The sequence below is a fragment of the Sus scrofa genome, chromosome 15 (assembly GCF_000003025.6).
Source record: "Sus scrofa isolate TJ Tabasco breed Duroc chromosome 15, Sscrofa11.1, whole genome shotgun sequence".
NCBI classification, from domain to species: Eukaryota; Metazoa; Chordata; class Mammalia; order Artiodactyla; family Suidae; genus Sus; species Sus scrofa.
Genome location: NC_010457.5, coordinates 83,405,751 through 83,424,556, shown reverse-complemented (window position 1 = coordinate 83,424,556; position 18,806 = coordinate 83,405,751). Strand labels below are relative to the sequence as shown.

The following is an 18,806-nucleotide window of genomic DNA, read 5'->3' as shown; positions in this document are numbered from 1 at the left end:
AATAAGAACAGGATGCAATTGTAGAAGAAAGAGCTCTTGGAAATTAAAAACATGATGGCCAAAATAAAAATCAAATGAAACATTGGAAAATACAGTCAAAGGACAATTAAGGCAGAAATATGAAAAACACGTCTTTATTTGATTAAATAATTTTTAGTACTGTTTGATTTGTTAACAACGTGCATGTATTACTTTATAATATAAATTTTAATTTTAAAAATATGTTTTAAATGTAAAAAGCCCAGCTCTGCCATTACATAGCTGTATCATCAAACTATTTACCTCTCTGAGCCTCTTTTCTTCATGTGTAAAATGGAGATACTAGTATCTATGTCATCTGTCCTATAAATGTCTTATATCTTCTAAGTGTCTGGTATGTTTTATAAATGGTGACATCGACAACCTCATTTGCTTTATAGCCTGTTTATTTTTTGATGTTCTGTGGCCCCCATTTTGACTTAACTCTCATGATCTTCCATCTTTTTCTGAATCGATGCTTCTCGATTGGTTATTTATGGAATCTTGTATCGCTTTAACATTCCTGTTTCCCATGTCTAACAGTTGCAGGGTTTTGTGTAATTTTTCTCAAAGTAGAAGCATTTTCCCAAGCCAAGTTTCCAAGTAACTTCTAAGGGAGAAAAAAATGTCAACACTTGGAGTCCATTCATCAAGCCTTGTTAGGCATGTGACGAATCACTGAATGACCGCTGGAATTCAGTCAAGGAAGTTGGTTGCAACTCGTTTTCTCATTACTCTGCTCTTATCTTAATGCTGCAGCCCCTGCTAATGTTTGCTGACTCCAAGGAAGCTGACTTGTTCTCTTTTTGTCAGCGTTATTGTTTTTCGAGGTTCTGAATAGCTGCTCATTCTCTAATCTGGACCTTCAGGAGGCTGATTCACTTGCCTGTCTAAAGGCGCCTTAAAGTATTGCCATATTTTCAAGCAAAACAATTCCTAGGGTTAATGAGGGGGAAAGCAGCTACTACAGACTTTCTCCCAGTTGCTTTTATTTCCCAAAGATGCAGTTGTGGAACTGGAAGGGATGTTAGAAATGATGTAATCCAATTCCTCTCCTTTATTGTGGAGAGCAGGTACTGAGCTCAAAAAGGTTTAGTTGTGTAGCTTGGGTCACATAACTAATTTGTGGCTAAGCCGGAACCCATACCTTCTGGTTTCAAGGCTCTTCTGCAATCACTGTAGATTCCTTCTCTAATGGGAGAATCAAGAAATAGTTGTCATTTGAGCTGAGGATGCATTACATGGCAATATTCATCTTCCCAGGTGTACATGAGTCAGATTAATAGAAAACCAGTGTGAGTTCCCATTCCCCTTTCCCAAAACAGAGCCAGAGACAAGGGCTTGCGTGCACATAGTTTAGTTTCAGAGGTAACACCAGGAATAGGAGTGAGGGGCTGGAACAGTGAAACAGGGAAGGAGGGAAGCTGTTGTAAAGACACATTTCCTGTTGGTCACCACTGTTGTCAGTCGGGCTTGATCCTGCTGGGACTGTCTGAAAATCTTATATGAGCTGCATCTCACAATTATCCACCAGCCTCCAGCCTCCATCAGCCAAGGCTGTAACACAGGTGTTGAAACTCCCATACGCTTCCAGGATGTGCAGGCTGAGGGCTGGGGATTCCTCCAGCCACCCTGCATCTCACACGTGCAATCAGAGCAGCACCAGGCAGGAGGTAAGCAAAGCGCAGGACAGCCAAGGCAGGAACTCTGGCACTGGTTGGAGCAGCAATGGCTGAAAGAAAGTGGGCCATGAGGTGGCCCTGTACACTTTCTAGAAGTTTGTTTTAACTTTGGTTCTTCTGCTCTGACTACTCAAATCAAAAGTCTCAAGGCAACTGAGGCCAACCAAAAAGGAAGGTCACTGCTTTTCTCCCAAAAGAAAGGAAAAGTCAGTCTAGAATGGTCAGGGTGACCATCCAGGCATTTTGGAGGGGGTTATAACTCATTCCTAGGAGCAGGATTTCTGGCTATGCACCAAAAGGGAAAAAAAAGTAAAATTCCTGGCAATGTGGAACCTCTTTAAAAACAGCCACAAAGGAGTTCCTGTCATGGTGCAGCGGAAAGAAATCCAACTAGGAACCATGAGGTTTCAGGTTCTATCCCTGGCCTTGCTCAGTGGGTTAAGGATCTGGCGTTGCCGTGAGCTGTGGTGTAGGACGCAGATGCGGCTCAGGTCCTGCGTTGCTGTGGCGTAGGCGTAGGCATAGCTCCGATTCGACCTCTAGCCTGGGGACCTCCATATGCCACGGGTGTGGCCCCGAAAAGCAAAATAAATAAATAAATAAATAATGAAAACAGCCACAAAAACTTGTAAATTTAAATACTAATAGCTTTGATTGAGCTCGGGAATCTATACTATAAATGATGAGTGAAAAGAAAATTCGTAAGTTTAAGAAACAAAAACTAAAACAAAACCTCAGTGCAAATTTCTAGGCTTCACAGCCCAAGTCGGGGGTTAATTCTTTAGTCTGATTTTCTAACTCACTGAAAACATTTTCCAGTTACTGCTGAGTGGTTTTCTGAAATTGATTTCTGTGCCTACTTCTGAGTCCCTGCAGTGAATACAGCTTTGATAATTAAATAGTAATTTCAGCATCTCAAGCAGGAATTAGATATACCCTATTGGTAACCAGCCATGTAACTCTGAGAAAGTCACTCAGTTAATCTCTCTTTGCTTTGGTTTCCTGGTCAGCAGCATGGGGACAGGCACATGACCTGAACCAATCTCCTATAGAGTCCTTGTGGTGGCCAAAGGAGATTACCTACCTATGTGATAATTAAAATTTAAATAATCTGAATAATTCAAATTTGATAACATTGATCATTTAAATTACCTTATAAAGAAAAGAATCATTCAGCCAGAAAACCTAATAAAATTTGGACCATAAAAGATGGCTCTTGTTGGGGTAGACTGAGAGAGAGCGAGAGATCCAAAATTATAAGTGTTAAAACTTCAAAGAGATGTCACAGTTGCATTGTCTTATCTGTCTGCTAGTAATTCAACAAAGAGGACCATTGCTTCTTCTGTAATTAGTAATAAAAACAACACCTACAATGTCCTGCATGCTCACTTGGGAGCTTTATATACACATTATCCCATTTAATACTTAAAGCTGTTCTATCAGAGTAGGTACTGTTATTGACCTCATTGTGCATGTGAGGAAACAGGTTTAGGAGATTCAGTAAATTGTTCACCGTGTTCAATGGTAAAGCTGAGATTGGAGCCAAGTATTTGGGCTCCAAAATGCTTTTATCTGTTCTTCCATCCTCTCTGCAGTTCTGTAGCTATTAGTTTAAGAGCATTAAGGGGAAAGTGAGGCCACTCCTGAAAACACTGGGCACTAGGGGCAAGTAAGGCCCATTCTAAACCCACTAGGTATCAAACCGAAGGTGATCAGGAGAGGGGTTGCAGACCTGCAGACTCCAGGAGAAGGGGGGGACTCCAAGTTAGAGCTGCTCAGGAGCTTCGCCGATGGGGCTGAGACTTCAATCAGAGGCTCCTTGTTTGCAGTTGAGCTAAGCTGGGACATCAGAAATCAGAGATTCTCTAGCTTTAATGCAGTCATGGAGGTTGTCGCCATCGAATAGCAATAATAATTTAGCATTCATCTTCAACCGATTGTGACCACACACTGCTTCATCCCTCGTCTACCAGGTGCCTTCTCCGTGCCCAGCACTGTCCTAGGCATTACAGTATCTCCCTCTACCACCACTAGGATGGGAGCTCCATGAATGCACACATCTTCCTCTGTAGCTCACTCTTGGAGCCCCCAAACCTGCCTGACATAAGAAATTCTCAAAATATTAACTCTTTAGAGTTCCCATTGTGGCTCAGCGGAAACCAACCTGACTGATATCCATGAGGACCCAGGTTCGATCCCTGGTCCTGTTCAGTGGGTTAAGGATCTGGTGTTGCCTTGAGCTGTATTGTAGGTCACAGACATGGCTCAGATCCAGCATTGCTGTGGCTGTGGCTGTGGCTGGCAGATGCAGCTCCAATTCAACACCTAGCCTGGGAACTTCATGTGTCGCAGGTGCTGCCTGAAAAAGAAAATAAATAAATAAATAAAAGTAACTCTCTGATATTGAACTCTCATATCAACCTGCAAGGTAGAGACTGTTATCCCCATCTCATAGCTAAGGATGCCTAGACCTAGACAGGGTGAATAATTTGCCCAAGGTCATCAAGTTGTCTGCGCTCACGGCTGCACACTACATTGCATCCAATCACTATTTAAACTGAGAATTATCCAAGAATTCAGATTTTATAAATCCATTTGGGGGCTCAGTCCTTTTCCAGTTGACTTTCTAAATTAATCAGACTCATCTTCCAATTGAAGACTTTTCATTTCCCTTTGTGCTCTGCAAACATTCATCAGCAATTACGGAAAATGCCCAGTCTAATGGTTTCTTGGCCTTTGTCTTTCCAAAAGGATGCAGTAAGTAGCATTTCTCAAAAGCATCTGATGGTGACAGCAAAGTGTACTGAATTATCTTGGATTGTTAGGAGTTATAGTTTGACCATGCTTCAAAAAAGTAGACTAATATCTAGAACAATTTATTTTATAAAACACAAAAGGAACTCAAATGTTTTTACTGCCATGAAGACAGGAATATTCATTCATTTGTCATTCAGCAAATGTTTATGAAGAACCCAATATGTTTTCAAGCTCCACAGTAGCCTGCACTCAACTAACCCTATATCGGAAAGGAAGAGGAAAAATTAATGCATAGTAAGGTGTAATGACTTATAGGCTTAACCCACTGTTCTTTCCCAAACCTTCTTATATTTTAACAGAGCTGATAAATTAACCTACAGAAATTACTCTAATGTTAGAACAATAGACACTGTGGCAGGTTAGTGGAAGAAATATCTTGGTACTTTTTGATGCATATCAAAGCATTTTACTCATCCTCATATCCACATCCACATGATATTGCAACTGAATAAAATATGAGAAATGTATCCATTAGCACTTACTGATGCCTCCTTTATGGCAGGCACTGTGCTAGTTACTGGGGATGCACAGGCAGATAAAACACGATTCTTGCCTTCACAGGCTCAGAGCCCAGTGGGGAAGTGAGAAAAACAGTAATCCCACAGCATGAGGGGTGCTCCGTGCCAAATAAACACAGGGGCAACTAGGCCATGCACCAACTAGCAACCCCTTAAACCACTTCTTGGCCTGGTTTAAGGATCAACTGAACCAGCGGTTGGGGCCTTGTATTGTCTCACTTACTGTCATTATCAATATGGAGAGTCGTTCTGGTCTTTCCATTTCCTGCAGTGTTATTCATGCTGTCAACAACAGCACAGCATCAAACAGGTAATTTCACTCGGGTTCTTAGCTGGCCCTTGTGTTATCAGTGCTAGTCTAACACAGGGAGACAATTCACTTTCCAAATTAAATATATCCCTTTGTTTCATAATTACTGGGATTAACATCTGCCTATATATTATTCCTCTCTGGTGCTTTTACACCTGAAGTTCAGAAATCTCTCCAGAACTGGCATTTAGCAATCAGTTGCAGAGGTATGGTTTGCCTATGGAGTGAGCTGTAGGAACACTGAAAGAACAAAATCCTCCTCCCCTGAACCCATTCCACTCAGCACCCTCCAGCCACCCTGTCGGATAATTCTGGCATTGAAACTGCAGGAGAGTCACAATTATGATTTGCTGCCTCTGCAGTAAAACCTTCCTAACATTCATAGACTTTTAATAGATTCAGAACAGTTAGATAAATAAAGAATATGTGTACATATATACATATAGATTTATATAAATTTACCAAAAAGTATTCCTGATTAAAGTATACACAGGCTTGGTGATTTCCCACTTCACAAATAAAAAGTGCCTTGCAGATAAATTACAAACCAGAAAGATTTTCACTGTGGTGATGGGTGACTGGTAACCAATCTTCAGAGTTATTTTTGAGGGTAATTTTAGCAGTTCTGTTCAAATGATGCTTTTTTAAAGACCGCTATTTTTCTGAGTGGAACAGATGTCAGGAGAGCAGGATAAAAGCCTAATAAAAACATATCTGATTATAAATGAGATTTTCCAGTAAGTTGCTTTTCACTAGCTGAGGTACTTGCCATTGTCCTTGAAAACCAAGGTTCCCAATGATCTGCTTGAAAAGTTAATGATATAGTTCCTCAGGAGAGAGGAGTGTGGATTTAGGGAGTGTTATATAATTTTGTGGATTTTCAAAGGTTCGATTTAGCAGCACATGTTTTTAAAAGTGCTCCTCTTTCTAACAGTTTCACACATGCCGATTTTGACTCCATATCCCGTATAGATGTTCGCATACAGGTGCTGAAAGAAGCCACTTTGGGGCCAGTTTGTTTCTCAAGAGCACAGTGGATTTCACATTGTTGCTTTAGAATGATCATCACTAAGGGGGAGGTCAGAATATACTACCTAGAGCCCGAGGACCACCAACCCGGGCTGGGCCATCTGCAGCTCTTTGAAGCATCCCCTGGTTGTTGATCCTCTGTCTGCTGCCTGCCATGGCATTCAGTACTAGGTAATTCCTTAGGACAGCAGCCTACAATGCTGTTACGTCTCTGACCAGATTCTCATAGCATGCAAGGCTGTTGGGCCCCCAAGGTTCATGCACACAGTTATAAAGATTACCTCGGAGTTCCTGCTGTGGCTCAGTGGTTAACGAATCTGACTAGGAACCATGAGGTTGTGGGTTCAATCCCTGGCCTCGTTCAGTGGGTTAAGGATCCGGTGTTGCCGTGGACTGTGGTGTAGGTCGCAGATGTGGCTCGGATCCCCCGTTGCTGTGGCTCTGGTGTAGGCAGACGGCTACAGCTCCAATTAGACCCCTAGCCTGGGAACCTCCACATGCTGCAGGTGCAGCCCTGGAAAAAAAAAGAAAAAAAAATTATCTCAGAGGCTGAACCAGGAGGCTGGGGACCTAGAATCTACCTAGATTTGCCCATAAATGCTCTGGGACCCTGGGCAAAACACTTCACCTTCCTTCACCTTGAGTTTCCTCACCTATACAGGAGAGGATTACAGCAGTTCTTCCAGAGGTTCCACATTCTTCTGACAGTCTATAATGAAAATTCAAATTAAACAGACATCATTCTGTGACCCAGCAATTTTACATATACATATGTGTGTATACATATACCTACATATGTATATGTATATATACATATATACATAGAGACAGAGAAGCAGAGAAAGAGCCAAACCTTGAGACTCCAGAATAAATTGCACTTATCAGGAAATAGCCACCCTATTCTCCACTTTTGTCAGTGGAGGAAAAATAAAATTAGTATGCCCTATTTCTCTACACTCTGTAAAAAGATTCACTCTGCCCTTCCTCTGTCTACCATATCTCTGGATAGAGGAGGCTCCCTCTTGTCCTGATGCAGTGGAACCTAGCTTTTTTATAATGTGATGTGATGCCTAGGCCTGATTTTGGTTTCAGTTGATTTAAGACTTTTATACCAGCAACTCTAGGTATTAAAATTTTCATCATTGTGGGATTTATTCTTTTGGTGCTATTTGGTTGCTATGTCATAAAAGGAGCTATGGAGGAAGGGTCAGACGTTGGTGGAAAATGTTGTTCTTACATTTGCCACAACTTGTAATGTTGTCCACTTGGTTCAAGTTAGAATCTAATCTTCAAGAATCTGACAAGGCTTTTCTTGAATAGGTTTTAGGTTGTGTTCTTAACTCAGTCTCCAAATGACAACTGTGAAGACCCTGTAATAATCTAGGTGAATCTAGAATCGAGGTGAAACCAGTGACGGAAGAGGGTTTTTTTTTTCCCCTACCGAATAGTTTTCTGAAATCATCTTTTTCCTTTGCTCATTAATTCAACCAATATTTATCAAGCACCTAGCACATGGAAGGCACTGTCGTAGGCCCTGGGGATTCAGGAGTGAACAAAACTGGGCCAGGCCATTGTCCTCATGGAGATTGCATTCTAGTGATTTCTTAGAATAACTCATGGGATTGAAAAGACACCCACGAGCTTATTAAGACAGGCGTGAAGACTAGCAAGCTCCTTCAGAAAGCCTTCCATGGTCTTCCATGACTCTCCAGGCCAAGTCAAGTGCCTTCCTCTGTGCTCCCAGGACGCTCTGGGCACCTCTTAGCTCCTTGGGGCAGCCGTTTTTCCAATAGATTGTGTTTGTATCCCAGCTTTGCCACTCACCAGCTTTGGCCAGTTCAGTCAACCTTCTGAGCTTGATACCATTAGCTAATCCTTACTGAGCACCTACTATATGCCAGGCACTGTGCTAAGTGTTTTATGTAAATCCTCTCATTGAGTCCTCCCACCAACCCTAACAAGGCAGATCCCATTACTATTACTCTTTTCTTTTTCTTTTTTTTCTTTTCTTTTTTTTTTGTGTGTGTGTTTTAGGGCTGTACCAACAGCATGTTCCCAGGCTAGGGGTCTAATAGGAGCTACACCTGCTGGCCTATGCCACAGCCATGCCGGATCCGAGCTGCGTCTGCAGCCTACACCACAGCTCACGGCAACACCGGATCCTTAGCCCACTGAGTGAGGCCAGGGATCGAACCCACTACCTCATGGTTCCTAGTTGGATTCGTTTCTGCTGCACCACGATGGGAATTCCTATTACTCTTTTCTAATAAAAAAAAAAAACCTGACGCCTAGCAAAGTTAAATAACCTACCCAAGATTGATCATGTGGCTAATAAGCGACAGAACCCAAGAAGTGTACCTGGGACATAATAAGGACCCAATAAATATTAGCTTCCTCAGGGTAGGGAAATGAGGCGAGTCATGAAGCCTGCAGTGTCACAGAGCCTGTCTTTAAAATTTTGATACATTTTTTTGTCTTTCTTCTTTTTAGGGCTGTACCCATGGCATATGGAGGTTCCCAGGCTAGGGGTTGAATCGGAGCTGCAGCCACCAGCCTACGCCACAGCCACAGCAATGCCAGATATTTAACCCACTGAGTGAGGCCAGGGATCAATCCTGCGTCCTCATGAATCCTAGTCGGGTTGTTAGCCACTGAGCCACCATGGGAACTCCCTAAAATTTTGATATTTTTTATATTAAAAATCATGATGGATTTTTTTTTTTGTATTTATGCTGATTTTGTGCCCAAGGTCAGGGTCTCCCCAACCTCACTCTCATCCCAGTATCATTAGTATTATCATTAGTATCACCTTGTAAGGGTGATTACCTATTTATTTGTCCCTGCTAAACTCAGAGATGTTTTCAACTTGCACTCATGTCTTAGGTCCATAAAGACTAGTAAATTGTTGGCATAGAGTAAGCGTTCAGTAAACATCTGTTGAACCAAACTTTCTGCTCCAGAATTCGTCAAAAGAAGATCAATTTCCATTCAGGGAGAAGAAAGAAGTAGATGACCTCATCAGTCTCCAGGTAGTCCACCTGGTCCATTGTGGCTCACTGTTGGCAATAACACTATTCATATTATTTACATATTAATCATGGCTGTCAGGTAGTCAATATCCACCGGTGCCAAAAACTTGACACACCCTGAAAACTCTCACCACAAAGCTGGAAACTGAGGCTCAGCCATGTGGAACCACTTGCCTAGGCCCATACAGCTAATGAGTGACAGTCAGCAGTAAGCCCAAGAGAGTTTGAGTTCAGACCTGGGCTCTTTCCATTCCACTGCCTCCCTTTCTGTTGCATTTCACAGTCAGCGGTGGTGATGTCAAAAGGCACGACCGTGGTTGTAAAGACCTTGGTCATAAGGAAGGGAGTGAGCAAATGAAAAAAGATGGTAAAGTTATAGGAAGAAAAGATATGGGGAGTTCCTGTTGTGGCTCCGTGGAAACAAATCCGACTAGTATCCATGAGGACCCAGGTGCGATCCCTGGCCTCTCTCAGTGGGTTCAGGTTCTGGCATTGCTGTGAGCTGTGGTTGGTGTAGGTTGCAGACACGGCTCAGATCCTAAGTTGCTGGGACTGTGGTATAGGTCCGCAGCCACAGCTCCAATTTGACCCTTAGCCTGGGAACTTCCATATGCCATGGGCATGGCCCTAAATAAAAAATAAAAGCAAAAGAAGAAAAAGAAAAGATATGGCCACCCCTGCCCATCCAAAGGAGAGGGGCGCTGCTGGTCTCTTTGGTGTGACTCTGCAGGGCCATCTCTGCTGAGTGCTCTGAGGTTGTTGGGGAGAGTGTCCCATCGGTGGTATGGCCTTGACCTGTACCCACTTGAAGAGGCTGATCCAGGAGCTGTCTTTGTGTCTCAAACAAGGAAGTGAGTCACCTACTTGTCTTCCTGACCTGCCCCCTTGCAGGTAACTCGAGTAGACTGTCTGACCAGAGGACAGGAAGTCCATACTGTTGACCAGCTGGTGCTGGGAACTCCAGACCAGAAACAGGGGAGCCAGTAGCACTAAGCATCTTGTCCTTTTTCCCCCAGACTATAGGGGGTCAGCACTAAGTGTCTAAGATCCTATTATGATTTCCACCATAAATGACATGGTAGTATTTTCCAAAGCATTCCTTAAAACCTCAGTGCAATGGAATTCTGTGGTTAAGCCAGGGTGAGCAGGCTTTTCTCAGTATTTCTCAGAGCCTTCAAAAGGCTACTGTGGGTGGCGAATCACCCAAAAGAGGTATATCACAGGCAGCAGTTCTCAAACCCAGTTGGCCAGGGAATCCCTTGACGTGCAGCACCTCCTAAGAGCAGCATTTTTTGAGATGCTCTTTGGGAAACAGTGTGTCAGGATCCTTTGAATAGTCTCTCATTAGGAAGTGCCAAGAAGGTGAAGCCTTGAGAAATGAGTCTTAAAGAATCAAAATGGTGATCTTTTTTTTTTTTTCCCCTTCTCAATATAAAAATGAAAAATTATATAGCTGGATTAAAGCAAAGTTTTGAGGGAGTTCCCATCGTGGCTCAGCAGAAATGAATCTGACTAGCATCCATGAGGACACAGGTTCGATCTCTGGTCTTGCTCAGTGGGTTAAGGATCCAGGATTGTCTCGAATCTGGCGTTGCCATGACTGTGGCGTAGGCCGGCAGCTACAGTTCTGATTCAACCCCTAGCCTGGGAACCTCCATATGCCACATGTGTGGCCCTAAAAAGCCAAAAAAAAAAAAAAAAAAAAAAAAGTTTTGAAACTAAGAATAAGTCACCCTATTTTTCACAACTTTCGAGGATTCCCTTCTGGTCCCTTCCACATCTACACATCTCCAAATGTGATTCCACACACGTGTGTACCCAGCACTTAAAACATGCAGAAGCCGTGCTAAGTGCTTTGCCTACGTCGTCTCATTTAATCCTCACAATGACTCTGAGTCAGCAAATACAGTCCCCAAGCTAGAGATTAGGACATTGAGGCTCAGAGGGTTTAAGTGATTCTGCAAAGTTGCATAGCAAAAAAGCAGCTGAGCCATTCGTGAAACCACACTGACTCCGGAGCCTACACGTTTAAGCACTGAAGTGGTGAAATAGTTGTTTGGCGAAATGGTTGTTTTCTAACCTCAACAAAAGTATTTGTGCTGAATTTACTACCAGGGCGTTTATCTTATCTTGGATCATATACAGGTCAGTTCTATGTTGAATGATAAAAGAACATTCTGGAACTGTTCCTGTTTTTATGTGCCCTTGCCTCCCTTCTCTGACTTTCAGGAAGTGTCACAGCAAGTAATTCCAAATGCGGGACCACACTGATTTCTGTTTTATGGCTCGATAATCTCCTCCGTTGTAAATACATTCAGAAATGATTGTGGCTTTTTTTTCAGCACAGCCTCAACATTTTTTCAGAAGTGATTTATTTTGAAAGCACTTTAGCCTCATGATTTCAAATATTAAGTTACTTGGTTTGAGGTAGTCTTATATTTTCCCACAAATGTGTTTATGTCACCCTGCAGACTGAGAAATTTCATTCCAGTTTTTTTTGTTTTTTTTTTTTCATTTGATTTCGTACAGGAGGAGAACAGAATTCTTCGAACTTGTCAGTAAAGGAGAATATGATTGGAACATCAAAAACCATCGTGATATATTTCGGTAAGAAAAAGCTCTTGTGTATGTGTTTCTTCATTATTTGAATGAAGATTTAGCCAAGCTTTACTAAGAGCACACAAGTGGTTTTTAAGTAACAAATCTTAACTTACATTCAAAACGTTCAAAGGTTAGTTGAATAATTGGAGAAAAGATAAGAGAATGAGTCTTTTCATCTTTTACTTTATTTTGTCTCCTCTCCATAAATTTGTCTTCAAAAGTGGAAAATGGGAGTTCCCTTTGTGGCACAGTGGAAACAATCTGACTAGGAACCATCAGGTTGTGGGTTCAATCCCTGGCCTCGCTCAGTGGGTTAAGGATCCGGCGTTGCCGTGAGCTGTGGTATAGGTCGCAGACTGGGCTTGGATCCTGCGTTGCTGTGGCTGTGGCGGAGGCCGACAGCTGTAGCTGATTTGATCCCCAGCCTGAGAACCTCCGTTTGCCCTAAAAAGCAAAAAAAAAAGGAAAATGATGTTCTAATTGGTCCTGTTCAATGGCATGCAAGTTGCAGAGGAGAGAGGATTTTTTTGCATCCCCAAAAACAGTTATACAGAACCAGGAAAAGTGAAGAGTTAAGTTTTGTTTTTCTTTAGAGACAGTAGGCATTGCAAATATAAAACCAATCAGATTTTAGTGGTGGAAATAAAGAGTCTGTTCTAGACCTTTCATAGGACTTCTTCCCAGTTGTTTAGAAAAAGACAGCAGCAAACTATCACTTTCATGTGTCACGCTGTAACCCCCCAACTGCAGCCACTCCAGCTGGTGAGGCACTAGTATCTTTCTCTGGTACCCTTGTCCTTCCACTGTCATCCCCCCACCCACCCAGCCTCAAACTTTCTGGTATCTTAGTCCTGTTCCACAGCTGTTAAATATTTCTGGGAAGGCTTATGAGGCCATGATTATGGGCTCAGCATGTCTGCTCCACAGCCAGGAAGCCACCAGCATCTCCCCCAGTGGGATCCCTATCCCAGCCCCTACCCACCTGGGCTGGACAGACCTTCACGTCCATCCTCAAACTCATAGCCTTGCCTGCCCCTTCCCTCTGCAGCTGACCCCTCTTCTCACTCTCTCAGAAGAGGGTCCTCTACTTCCCTGCCCCACATGAATATTTCTCTGTGTTATTTTTACAGATCTTTTCTTCATCTTTTCTGGTGTGGTGGGGGTAGTGGTGGTGAAGGGGAGAAGGACCCTTTCTCTCTTCAACACTAGTATCTGGCCCTTGTCCTATTCCCGTCCCTCCCCGCCCTGCCTCCACCCCCACCCGGACCCCTGACCTTGCTGTGTCGATTATATGCCTTTGGCTTATGTTTTCAAAATCTGGGTCTTTTCCATCATGACCTTTCTAGGCGTAAAAGATATGCTTCTATCTACTCAGTTCAAGAAAAAAAAAAAAATTCATCCCTAAAATCTGCCTTCTTCTTAAGGTCCAGTTTACAAGGCAGTTTCTTTCTTTTTAAATAATTTTGAATTCCACAAGTAATGATAGAAATATATCCTTCTGTAACATATTAAAACATTGCAGATAAACCCCCAGTTCTTTGAGCATCACATATATATATATATATATATATATATATACACACACACACACATACATAGACATTCTTTTTCTCACATTATCCTCCATCATGCTCCATCACAAGTGATTAGATATAGTTCCCAGTGTTATACAGCAGGATCTCATTGCTTATCCATTCCTAATGCAATAATTTGCATCTATTAACCCCAGATTCCCAGTCCGTCCCACTCCCTCCCCCTCCTCCTTGGCAACCACAAGTCTGTTTTCCAAGTCCATGCGTTTCTTTTCTGTAGAAAGGCTCATTTGTGCCATACATTAGATTCCAGATATAAGTGATAACATATGGTATTTGTCTTTCTCTTTCTGACTTACTTCACTTAGTATAAGCGTCTCTAGTTCCATCCATGTTGCTGCAAAGGTATTTAGAGTAAATTCTTCTATTGAAGAATTAAATCCCTGAAATGTGCTGCTCCTTTTGAAAGTCACTGGCTACCTCCCAAGGATCAAATCCTATGGCCTTTGTTCTCTTCAGCTTCCTTGATCTCTTTTTTTTTTTCCCCTGGGTCTGGTCAAAAAAATTTTTTTTAATTTTTTATTTCCTCAATACATTATTTTTACAACCTTAATGGCACTGGCCTTTCCTTTCCTAAAATTCTCTCCTGCCTTGGCTTCTGCAAAGCCATGTTCTTCTGGATTTTCTACTTTCTTCTGACTCTTCCATCTGCGGTGTGTCCTCCAGCCCTTCCTCCTCCCTACTTCCCCCTAAATACAACTCTCCTCCAAAGACCTAGTTTTGGAATTCTTCTCTGGTTCCTCAGCATCTTCACAAATGGTCTCACCAGGTTTCTTGGGTCTGGCTTCTCTCCTGAGCACAACTCCTAAAATGCCAGTGCTCAAGACATGTCTCCACCTGGATGTTTTCCTACAGAGGTTTGCAAACTTTCTGGCCGGGAACCCTGTGTATAAGAAAACTTAACTTGGAAGTACAGTGTGTAAAGCAGAGGTGAGATGCCCAGGAACTCTCCCCTCCCCCGAGCTTCACCCTCCCCCCCATTTCATGGCTGGACTCTGACCATGTGCAAGTGAGGGAGGCCCTGATGGGGGAGAGGCTGCCTTAGAGAATGTTAAACTAGTAATAAAACCAACTCAGAGTCGGTCTGCTTTTTATCATCACCATGTGCCTGCAATCTAAACAATGTCAACGATGAGACACTCTTCCCGGAGGAAGAATTTTTGTTGGTATAAGTTCTAAACAATTGCTGAGGTTACTGTCGAGTATCAAAATAATTGATACGAAAGCTTCACATGAGCACATTATTACTTCTCTCCATTCGCTGTGCACGTATCCCTCAGCCCCTGGCACAGATAGACAGGACACATTTTCAAGAGTAAGCTCCGAAGGGTCCGGAACCTTTTGCGCTCCATCGGGGCGCAGTGTGTGTCTCCAACCTCTGGGAGCATCACCTTCCTGCTTTTAAACAGTATATTCAGAATAAACGATGATAGTAAAGCACCACGATGGCAAAGAGAAGAAACAGAACGTGAGTTACTTCAGTTCTGTCATTTTACATTGAACATTCGGGGTCTTTGTGTTTAAAACTGAAAACAGTAAAACAGGGCAGACTGTGAGGTGTAATCTTTTTCTTTGGTGAGCTCAAAGTTCAGTTTGTCCATGTCACCTTTTACTGAATTTGAATATATCTTTTAAAATGTATTCCTTTTGAGTTGCTAATAGTTTGGAAGGCTGTAAGAGAGTAATGATTATTGCAAGATAAAGATAATCACTGAAACAATTTTGGCATCTAGGAGAGGAGAGGCAAGAGAATAGCCAGCTGCTGAGAGCTGAAGACACCCGGGGACACGCTGTTCTCCCTCCTCCTGCCCCCAAGACCATTCCTGACCTTTCTTTTTTTTTGTCTTTTTTTTTTTTTTTTTTTTTTTTTTTTTTTTTTTTTTTGTCTTTTTAGGGCCATACCCATGGCATATGGAAGTTCCCAGGCTGGGGTCTGTAGCTGCTGGCCTACACCACAGCCACAGCAACGTGGGATCCGAGCCGTGTCTGTGACCCACACCACAGCTCACGGCAACACCGGATCCTTAACCCACTGAGTGAGGCCAGGGATCAAACTTGCATCCTCATGGATACTAATTTCCACTGAGCCATGACGGGAACTCCCCTGACCATTCATTCCTAAACTGCACTAAGTACACTGCACCACCTAACTGTAAATTGGACCAGAGTAATGCAGACCTCAAGACTCACAGAGTTGCTACAAACTCCCTCCTTGCTCTCTTCTTCTAGAGAAAGCCTTTCAAGTATAGAGGCTTGAACAAAAAATAAGGTAAAACTACGAATTCACCTCCTTCTGTTCTCCCCTGAAGCTCCCACCCTTATCTTACGTTTCCATCCTTTCTCCCCTTCTTTGTTTTGGCCTTAATCAATAATGCTTTCCTACTGTCTCCGTGCTTCCATTTTCTCCTTCTTAAATGATGTCCACATCTACCACCTAAAGCCCTCGCCTTGAAGCTCTGCCCAGGTCCCTCCTGAACCCCCAACCTTAATTGACTCCCCAGCACCAAGTGGATAAAGGTTTCAGACCCTCCATCGTCCTCCCTCCCAGCCTCTTCTTGTCTGCCTTCTCTGTACAGACTGTCTGCTCCACTGTATTTATTGAAAGTAGACACTCTTCTGTCAGACAGTAGGGATCCCAATTCTAACTTTGCTCCCTCCTCGATGTGTAACCTCAGGCAAGCTCCCTGACCTCTCTGATTCAGGAATACAAACTACTATTTGTTTCAAAAATGGAGATAATAATAGTATCCCCACCTCATACAGAAACTGTGAGTCACCCTATGATGCCCGTTCAATAAACAGTAGCTACTAGAATTCTTGTTAGCGCCCCTATGGCAGATATTCAATGAACATGTTGATTGGCTGATGAATGTTGATATGAATTTGAGAGGTAACCTTCAAATTATCAAGCAGATGGCACTTAAGTAATTACCCAAGTTATGGTACCAGTAGGCAACCTCACAAAGAGTATTTTCTGTCCAGGAGACAGACTACAAAGTACAACGAGAGTCCTACAGTCTCGTCCCTCGCTGGCACCAGCAGAACCTACAATGAGAAGCACTGGAATGTAGCAAGAGGGGCTCTGGCAGCTTTGTGACAAGCACAGAATCCTGAATCCTTTGCTCACTTTGGGAGAGTTACTTCATCTCTCCATGCTTCCATGACCTCTCTGTAAAGTGGGAATAACACTTGTGCCGAGGAGTCATTTAGTTAGTAGTTAGCTAGTAGGTAGTTGGTAAAGCACTTAGCACAGAGGCGGGTACACGGTGGGCACTGTAGAAGCTCCTGTCACAAAAGATCAAATACGAAGAATAGACTGCTGTGTCTCTGCATAGTGCTTAGCAGAGGAGTGTTTGGAGTGAGATGCTGCCTGATTCCAAGAGGGCTGCTCCTGCTGGTGCTGCCTGGTTGTGCTTTTGAATGACCTATTGTGATCTGCCAGTCTGCGTTGTTCCCTGGAGGGGTTTCCTGGGGAAGTTACACAAACCCCACCACCATCTAGGCATGCTCTGCCATCTGGGAAGCAGACATGTTTCCAAGGCATTCGAATCCGGCAGGGAATGAAATGTTAACACCTGACATCGGGACAGCCTCTGACCTTGAACAGCACACCCCTTTCTTCCAAAGGGAGTCAGCCAGGATGTGGTTTCCCAGCTCAGATTCTTCAGTACTTTTCATCACATGCTGCTGGTTTTAGTACAAAGAAAGCACATTTTGGACAAAGAGTGTGCCTGATTTTTTTTTCCCTTCTCACTGCATCTGAGTCGATGTACCAGAGCTATCTACAATGTGGATTGTACCCTGTGTTTTTTATATCCCTGGTTCAGTGTAGATTCTAGGCAGACCAATAGAAATCTGCCTTTCAAAAATCTGATTCACCTCTTTGCTGTGCTTTCTTATGTGCTCAAATTAATGAAAGCTGTAGCTGAATATGTTTCTTCTTCATAATGCTTGTAAAACATGGTTGTAGCCAGGTAGTAAACTGGAGTGAAGCCATGTGCCTCTCCCCCCGTAAATCTTAGCCCCACAGAACCGAAGAAAATGCAGGAGCCCCTAGCAGGGCTTGTGGCTCGCCTCTTTGGTGTGGGTTTTATTCCGTCGCCATCAATCAGCAATACACTGGTAAATAAGCTCATCAGCTATGTATATAGTATCATATACAGATTCCCTTGCTGAGAGTTAAAAATAAAAAGCATCATCCATTACAAATTATTTTAAGCAGAGCTTGCTTGGCCAGGTATAGAAAAAGCTGTGCTTTGCTTTCCTTGATCTGCCGCAGACAAAACAAAAGGGCCACGGAGGGTGGGCGCAAGCTTTGTCTTCTTCCTAAGCAGTGTGGCCACATGATGGAGATGCTAAACATGCAAGTATAAACAGTGCTTCCCTTGTTGAGGAAAAGAAGATGTGAGCTGGCCTTGGTCCCATTTTATTTATTTATGTCTCCAGGACGGGTTTGTTTAGGAATGCAACAAAAGATTATTCAGGCTGTTTTGTTTGGTTCTGTTTTTCAGATCAATGTTAATGACAGCCTGTGACCTTGGAGCTGTGACCAAACCGTGGGAGATCTCAAGACAGGCAAGTGGTGATTAATGGCAGGGCTCAGCAGAGGAGGGACTGGGGGGGACAGTATTCCCAGAGCCCTGTCTACCAGGCACTGAAACCCTAGGCAATTTGCATCAGTATTAACTCGGTGTAAAAAATAGCAGGAGGCTTAGGCGCGACATAGTTTATTGCCCAGCCTTTATCGTGCTTCCAGTGAGAAATAATATTTCTGACTCCATAAGATATTTTTTCTTAATGCACTAAATCCAAATAACATTGACCATTTCTGAAGGCAGAAGTTTCAAACATATTGTTTTTGAATAGATAATCATGTTTTTGCACAAGGTCCAGTTTTTTCACATTGTTTTTCCTTAAAAAAGGAGGTAAAAAAGAAACTGTATTTTTCTTTCTTTCTTTTTTTTTTTTAAGTCTACTTAGAGATCAGAGGGCTCTTTGGCCAAAATAGGCAGTATCATATTTAACGTGTACCAAAAATTTAATGGTTTTGCCACCTATCTGTTTCACTGCCCAAAAGTGCTAGTTCTGGAGCAAGAGCAGTTTTTAGTATTTGGTTAATAGCTTTTTTTTTTTTTTTTTTTTTGAGGCACCTACTGGGTGGGCTGTGGGGTCTAAAATGGTAACTTGGTATCTTAAGATTTTAGGGGAAA

At 42.8% G+C, this 18,806-nt stretch overlaps 1 protein-coding gene across 2 annotated transcripts in view; it reads left to right on the top strand.

The window, feature by feature from the left end:
* The window catches only part of PDE11A (phosphodiesterase 11A), a 418,185-nt gene that overhangs the window by 359,710 nt on the left and 39,669 nt on the right, over positions 1-18,806 (top strand). For both annotated transcript variants that reach the window (XM_021076417.1, XM_021076416.1), the window contains exons 16-17: positions 11,933-12,010; positions 18,108-18,171. In XM_021076417.1, the coding sequence (XP_020932076.1) occupies positions 11,933-12,010; positions 18,108-18,171 (142 nt within the window). The remainder of the gene's footprint in view (positions 1-11,932; positions 12,011-18,107; positions 18,172-18,806) is intronic.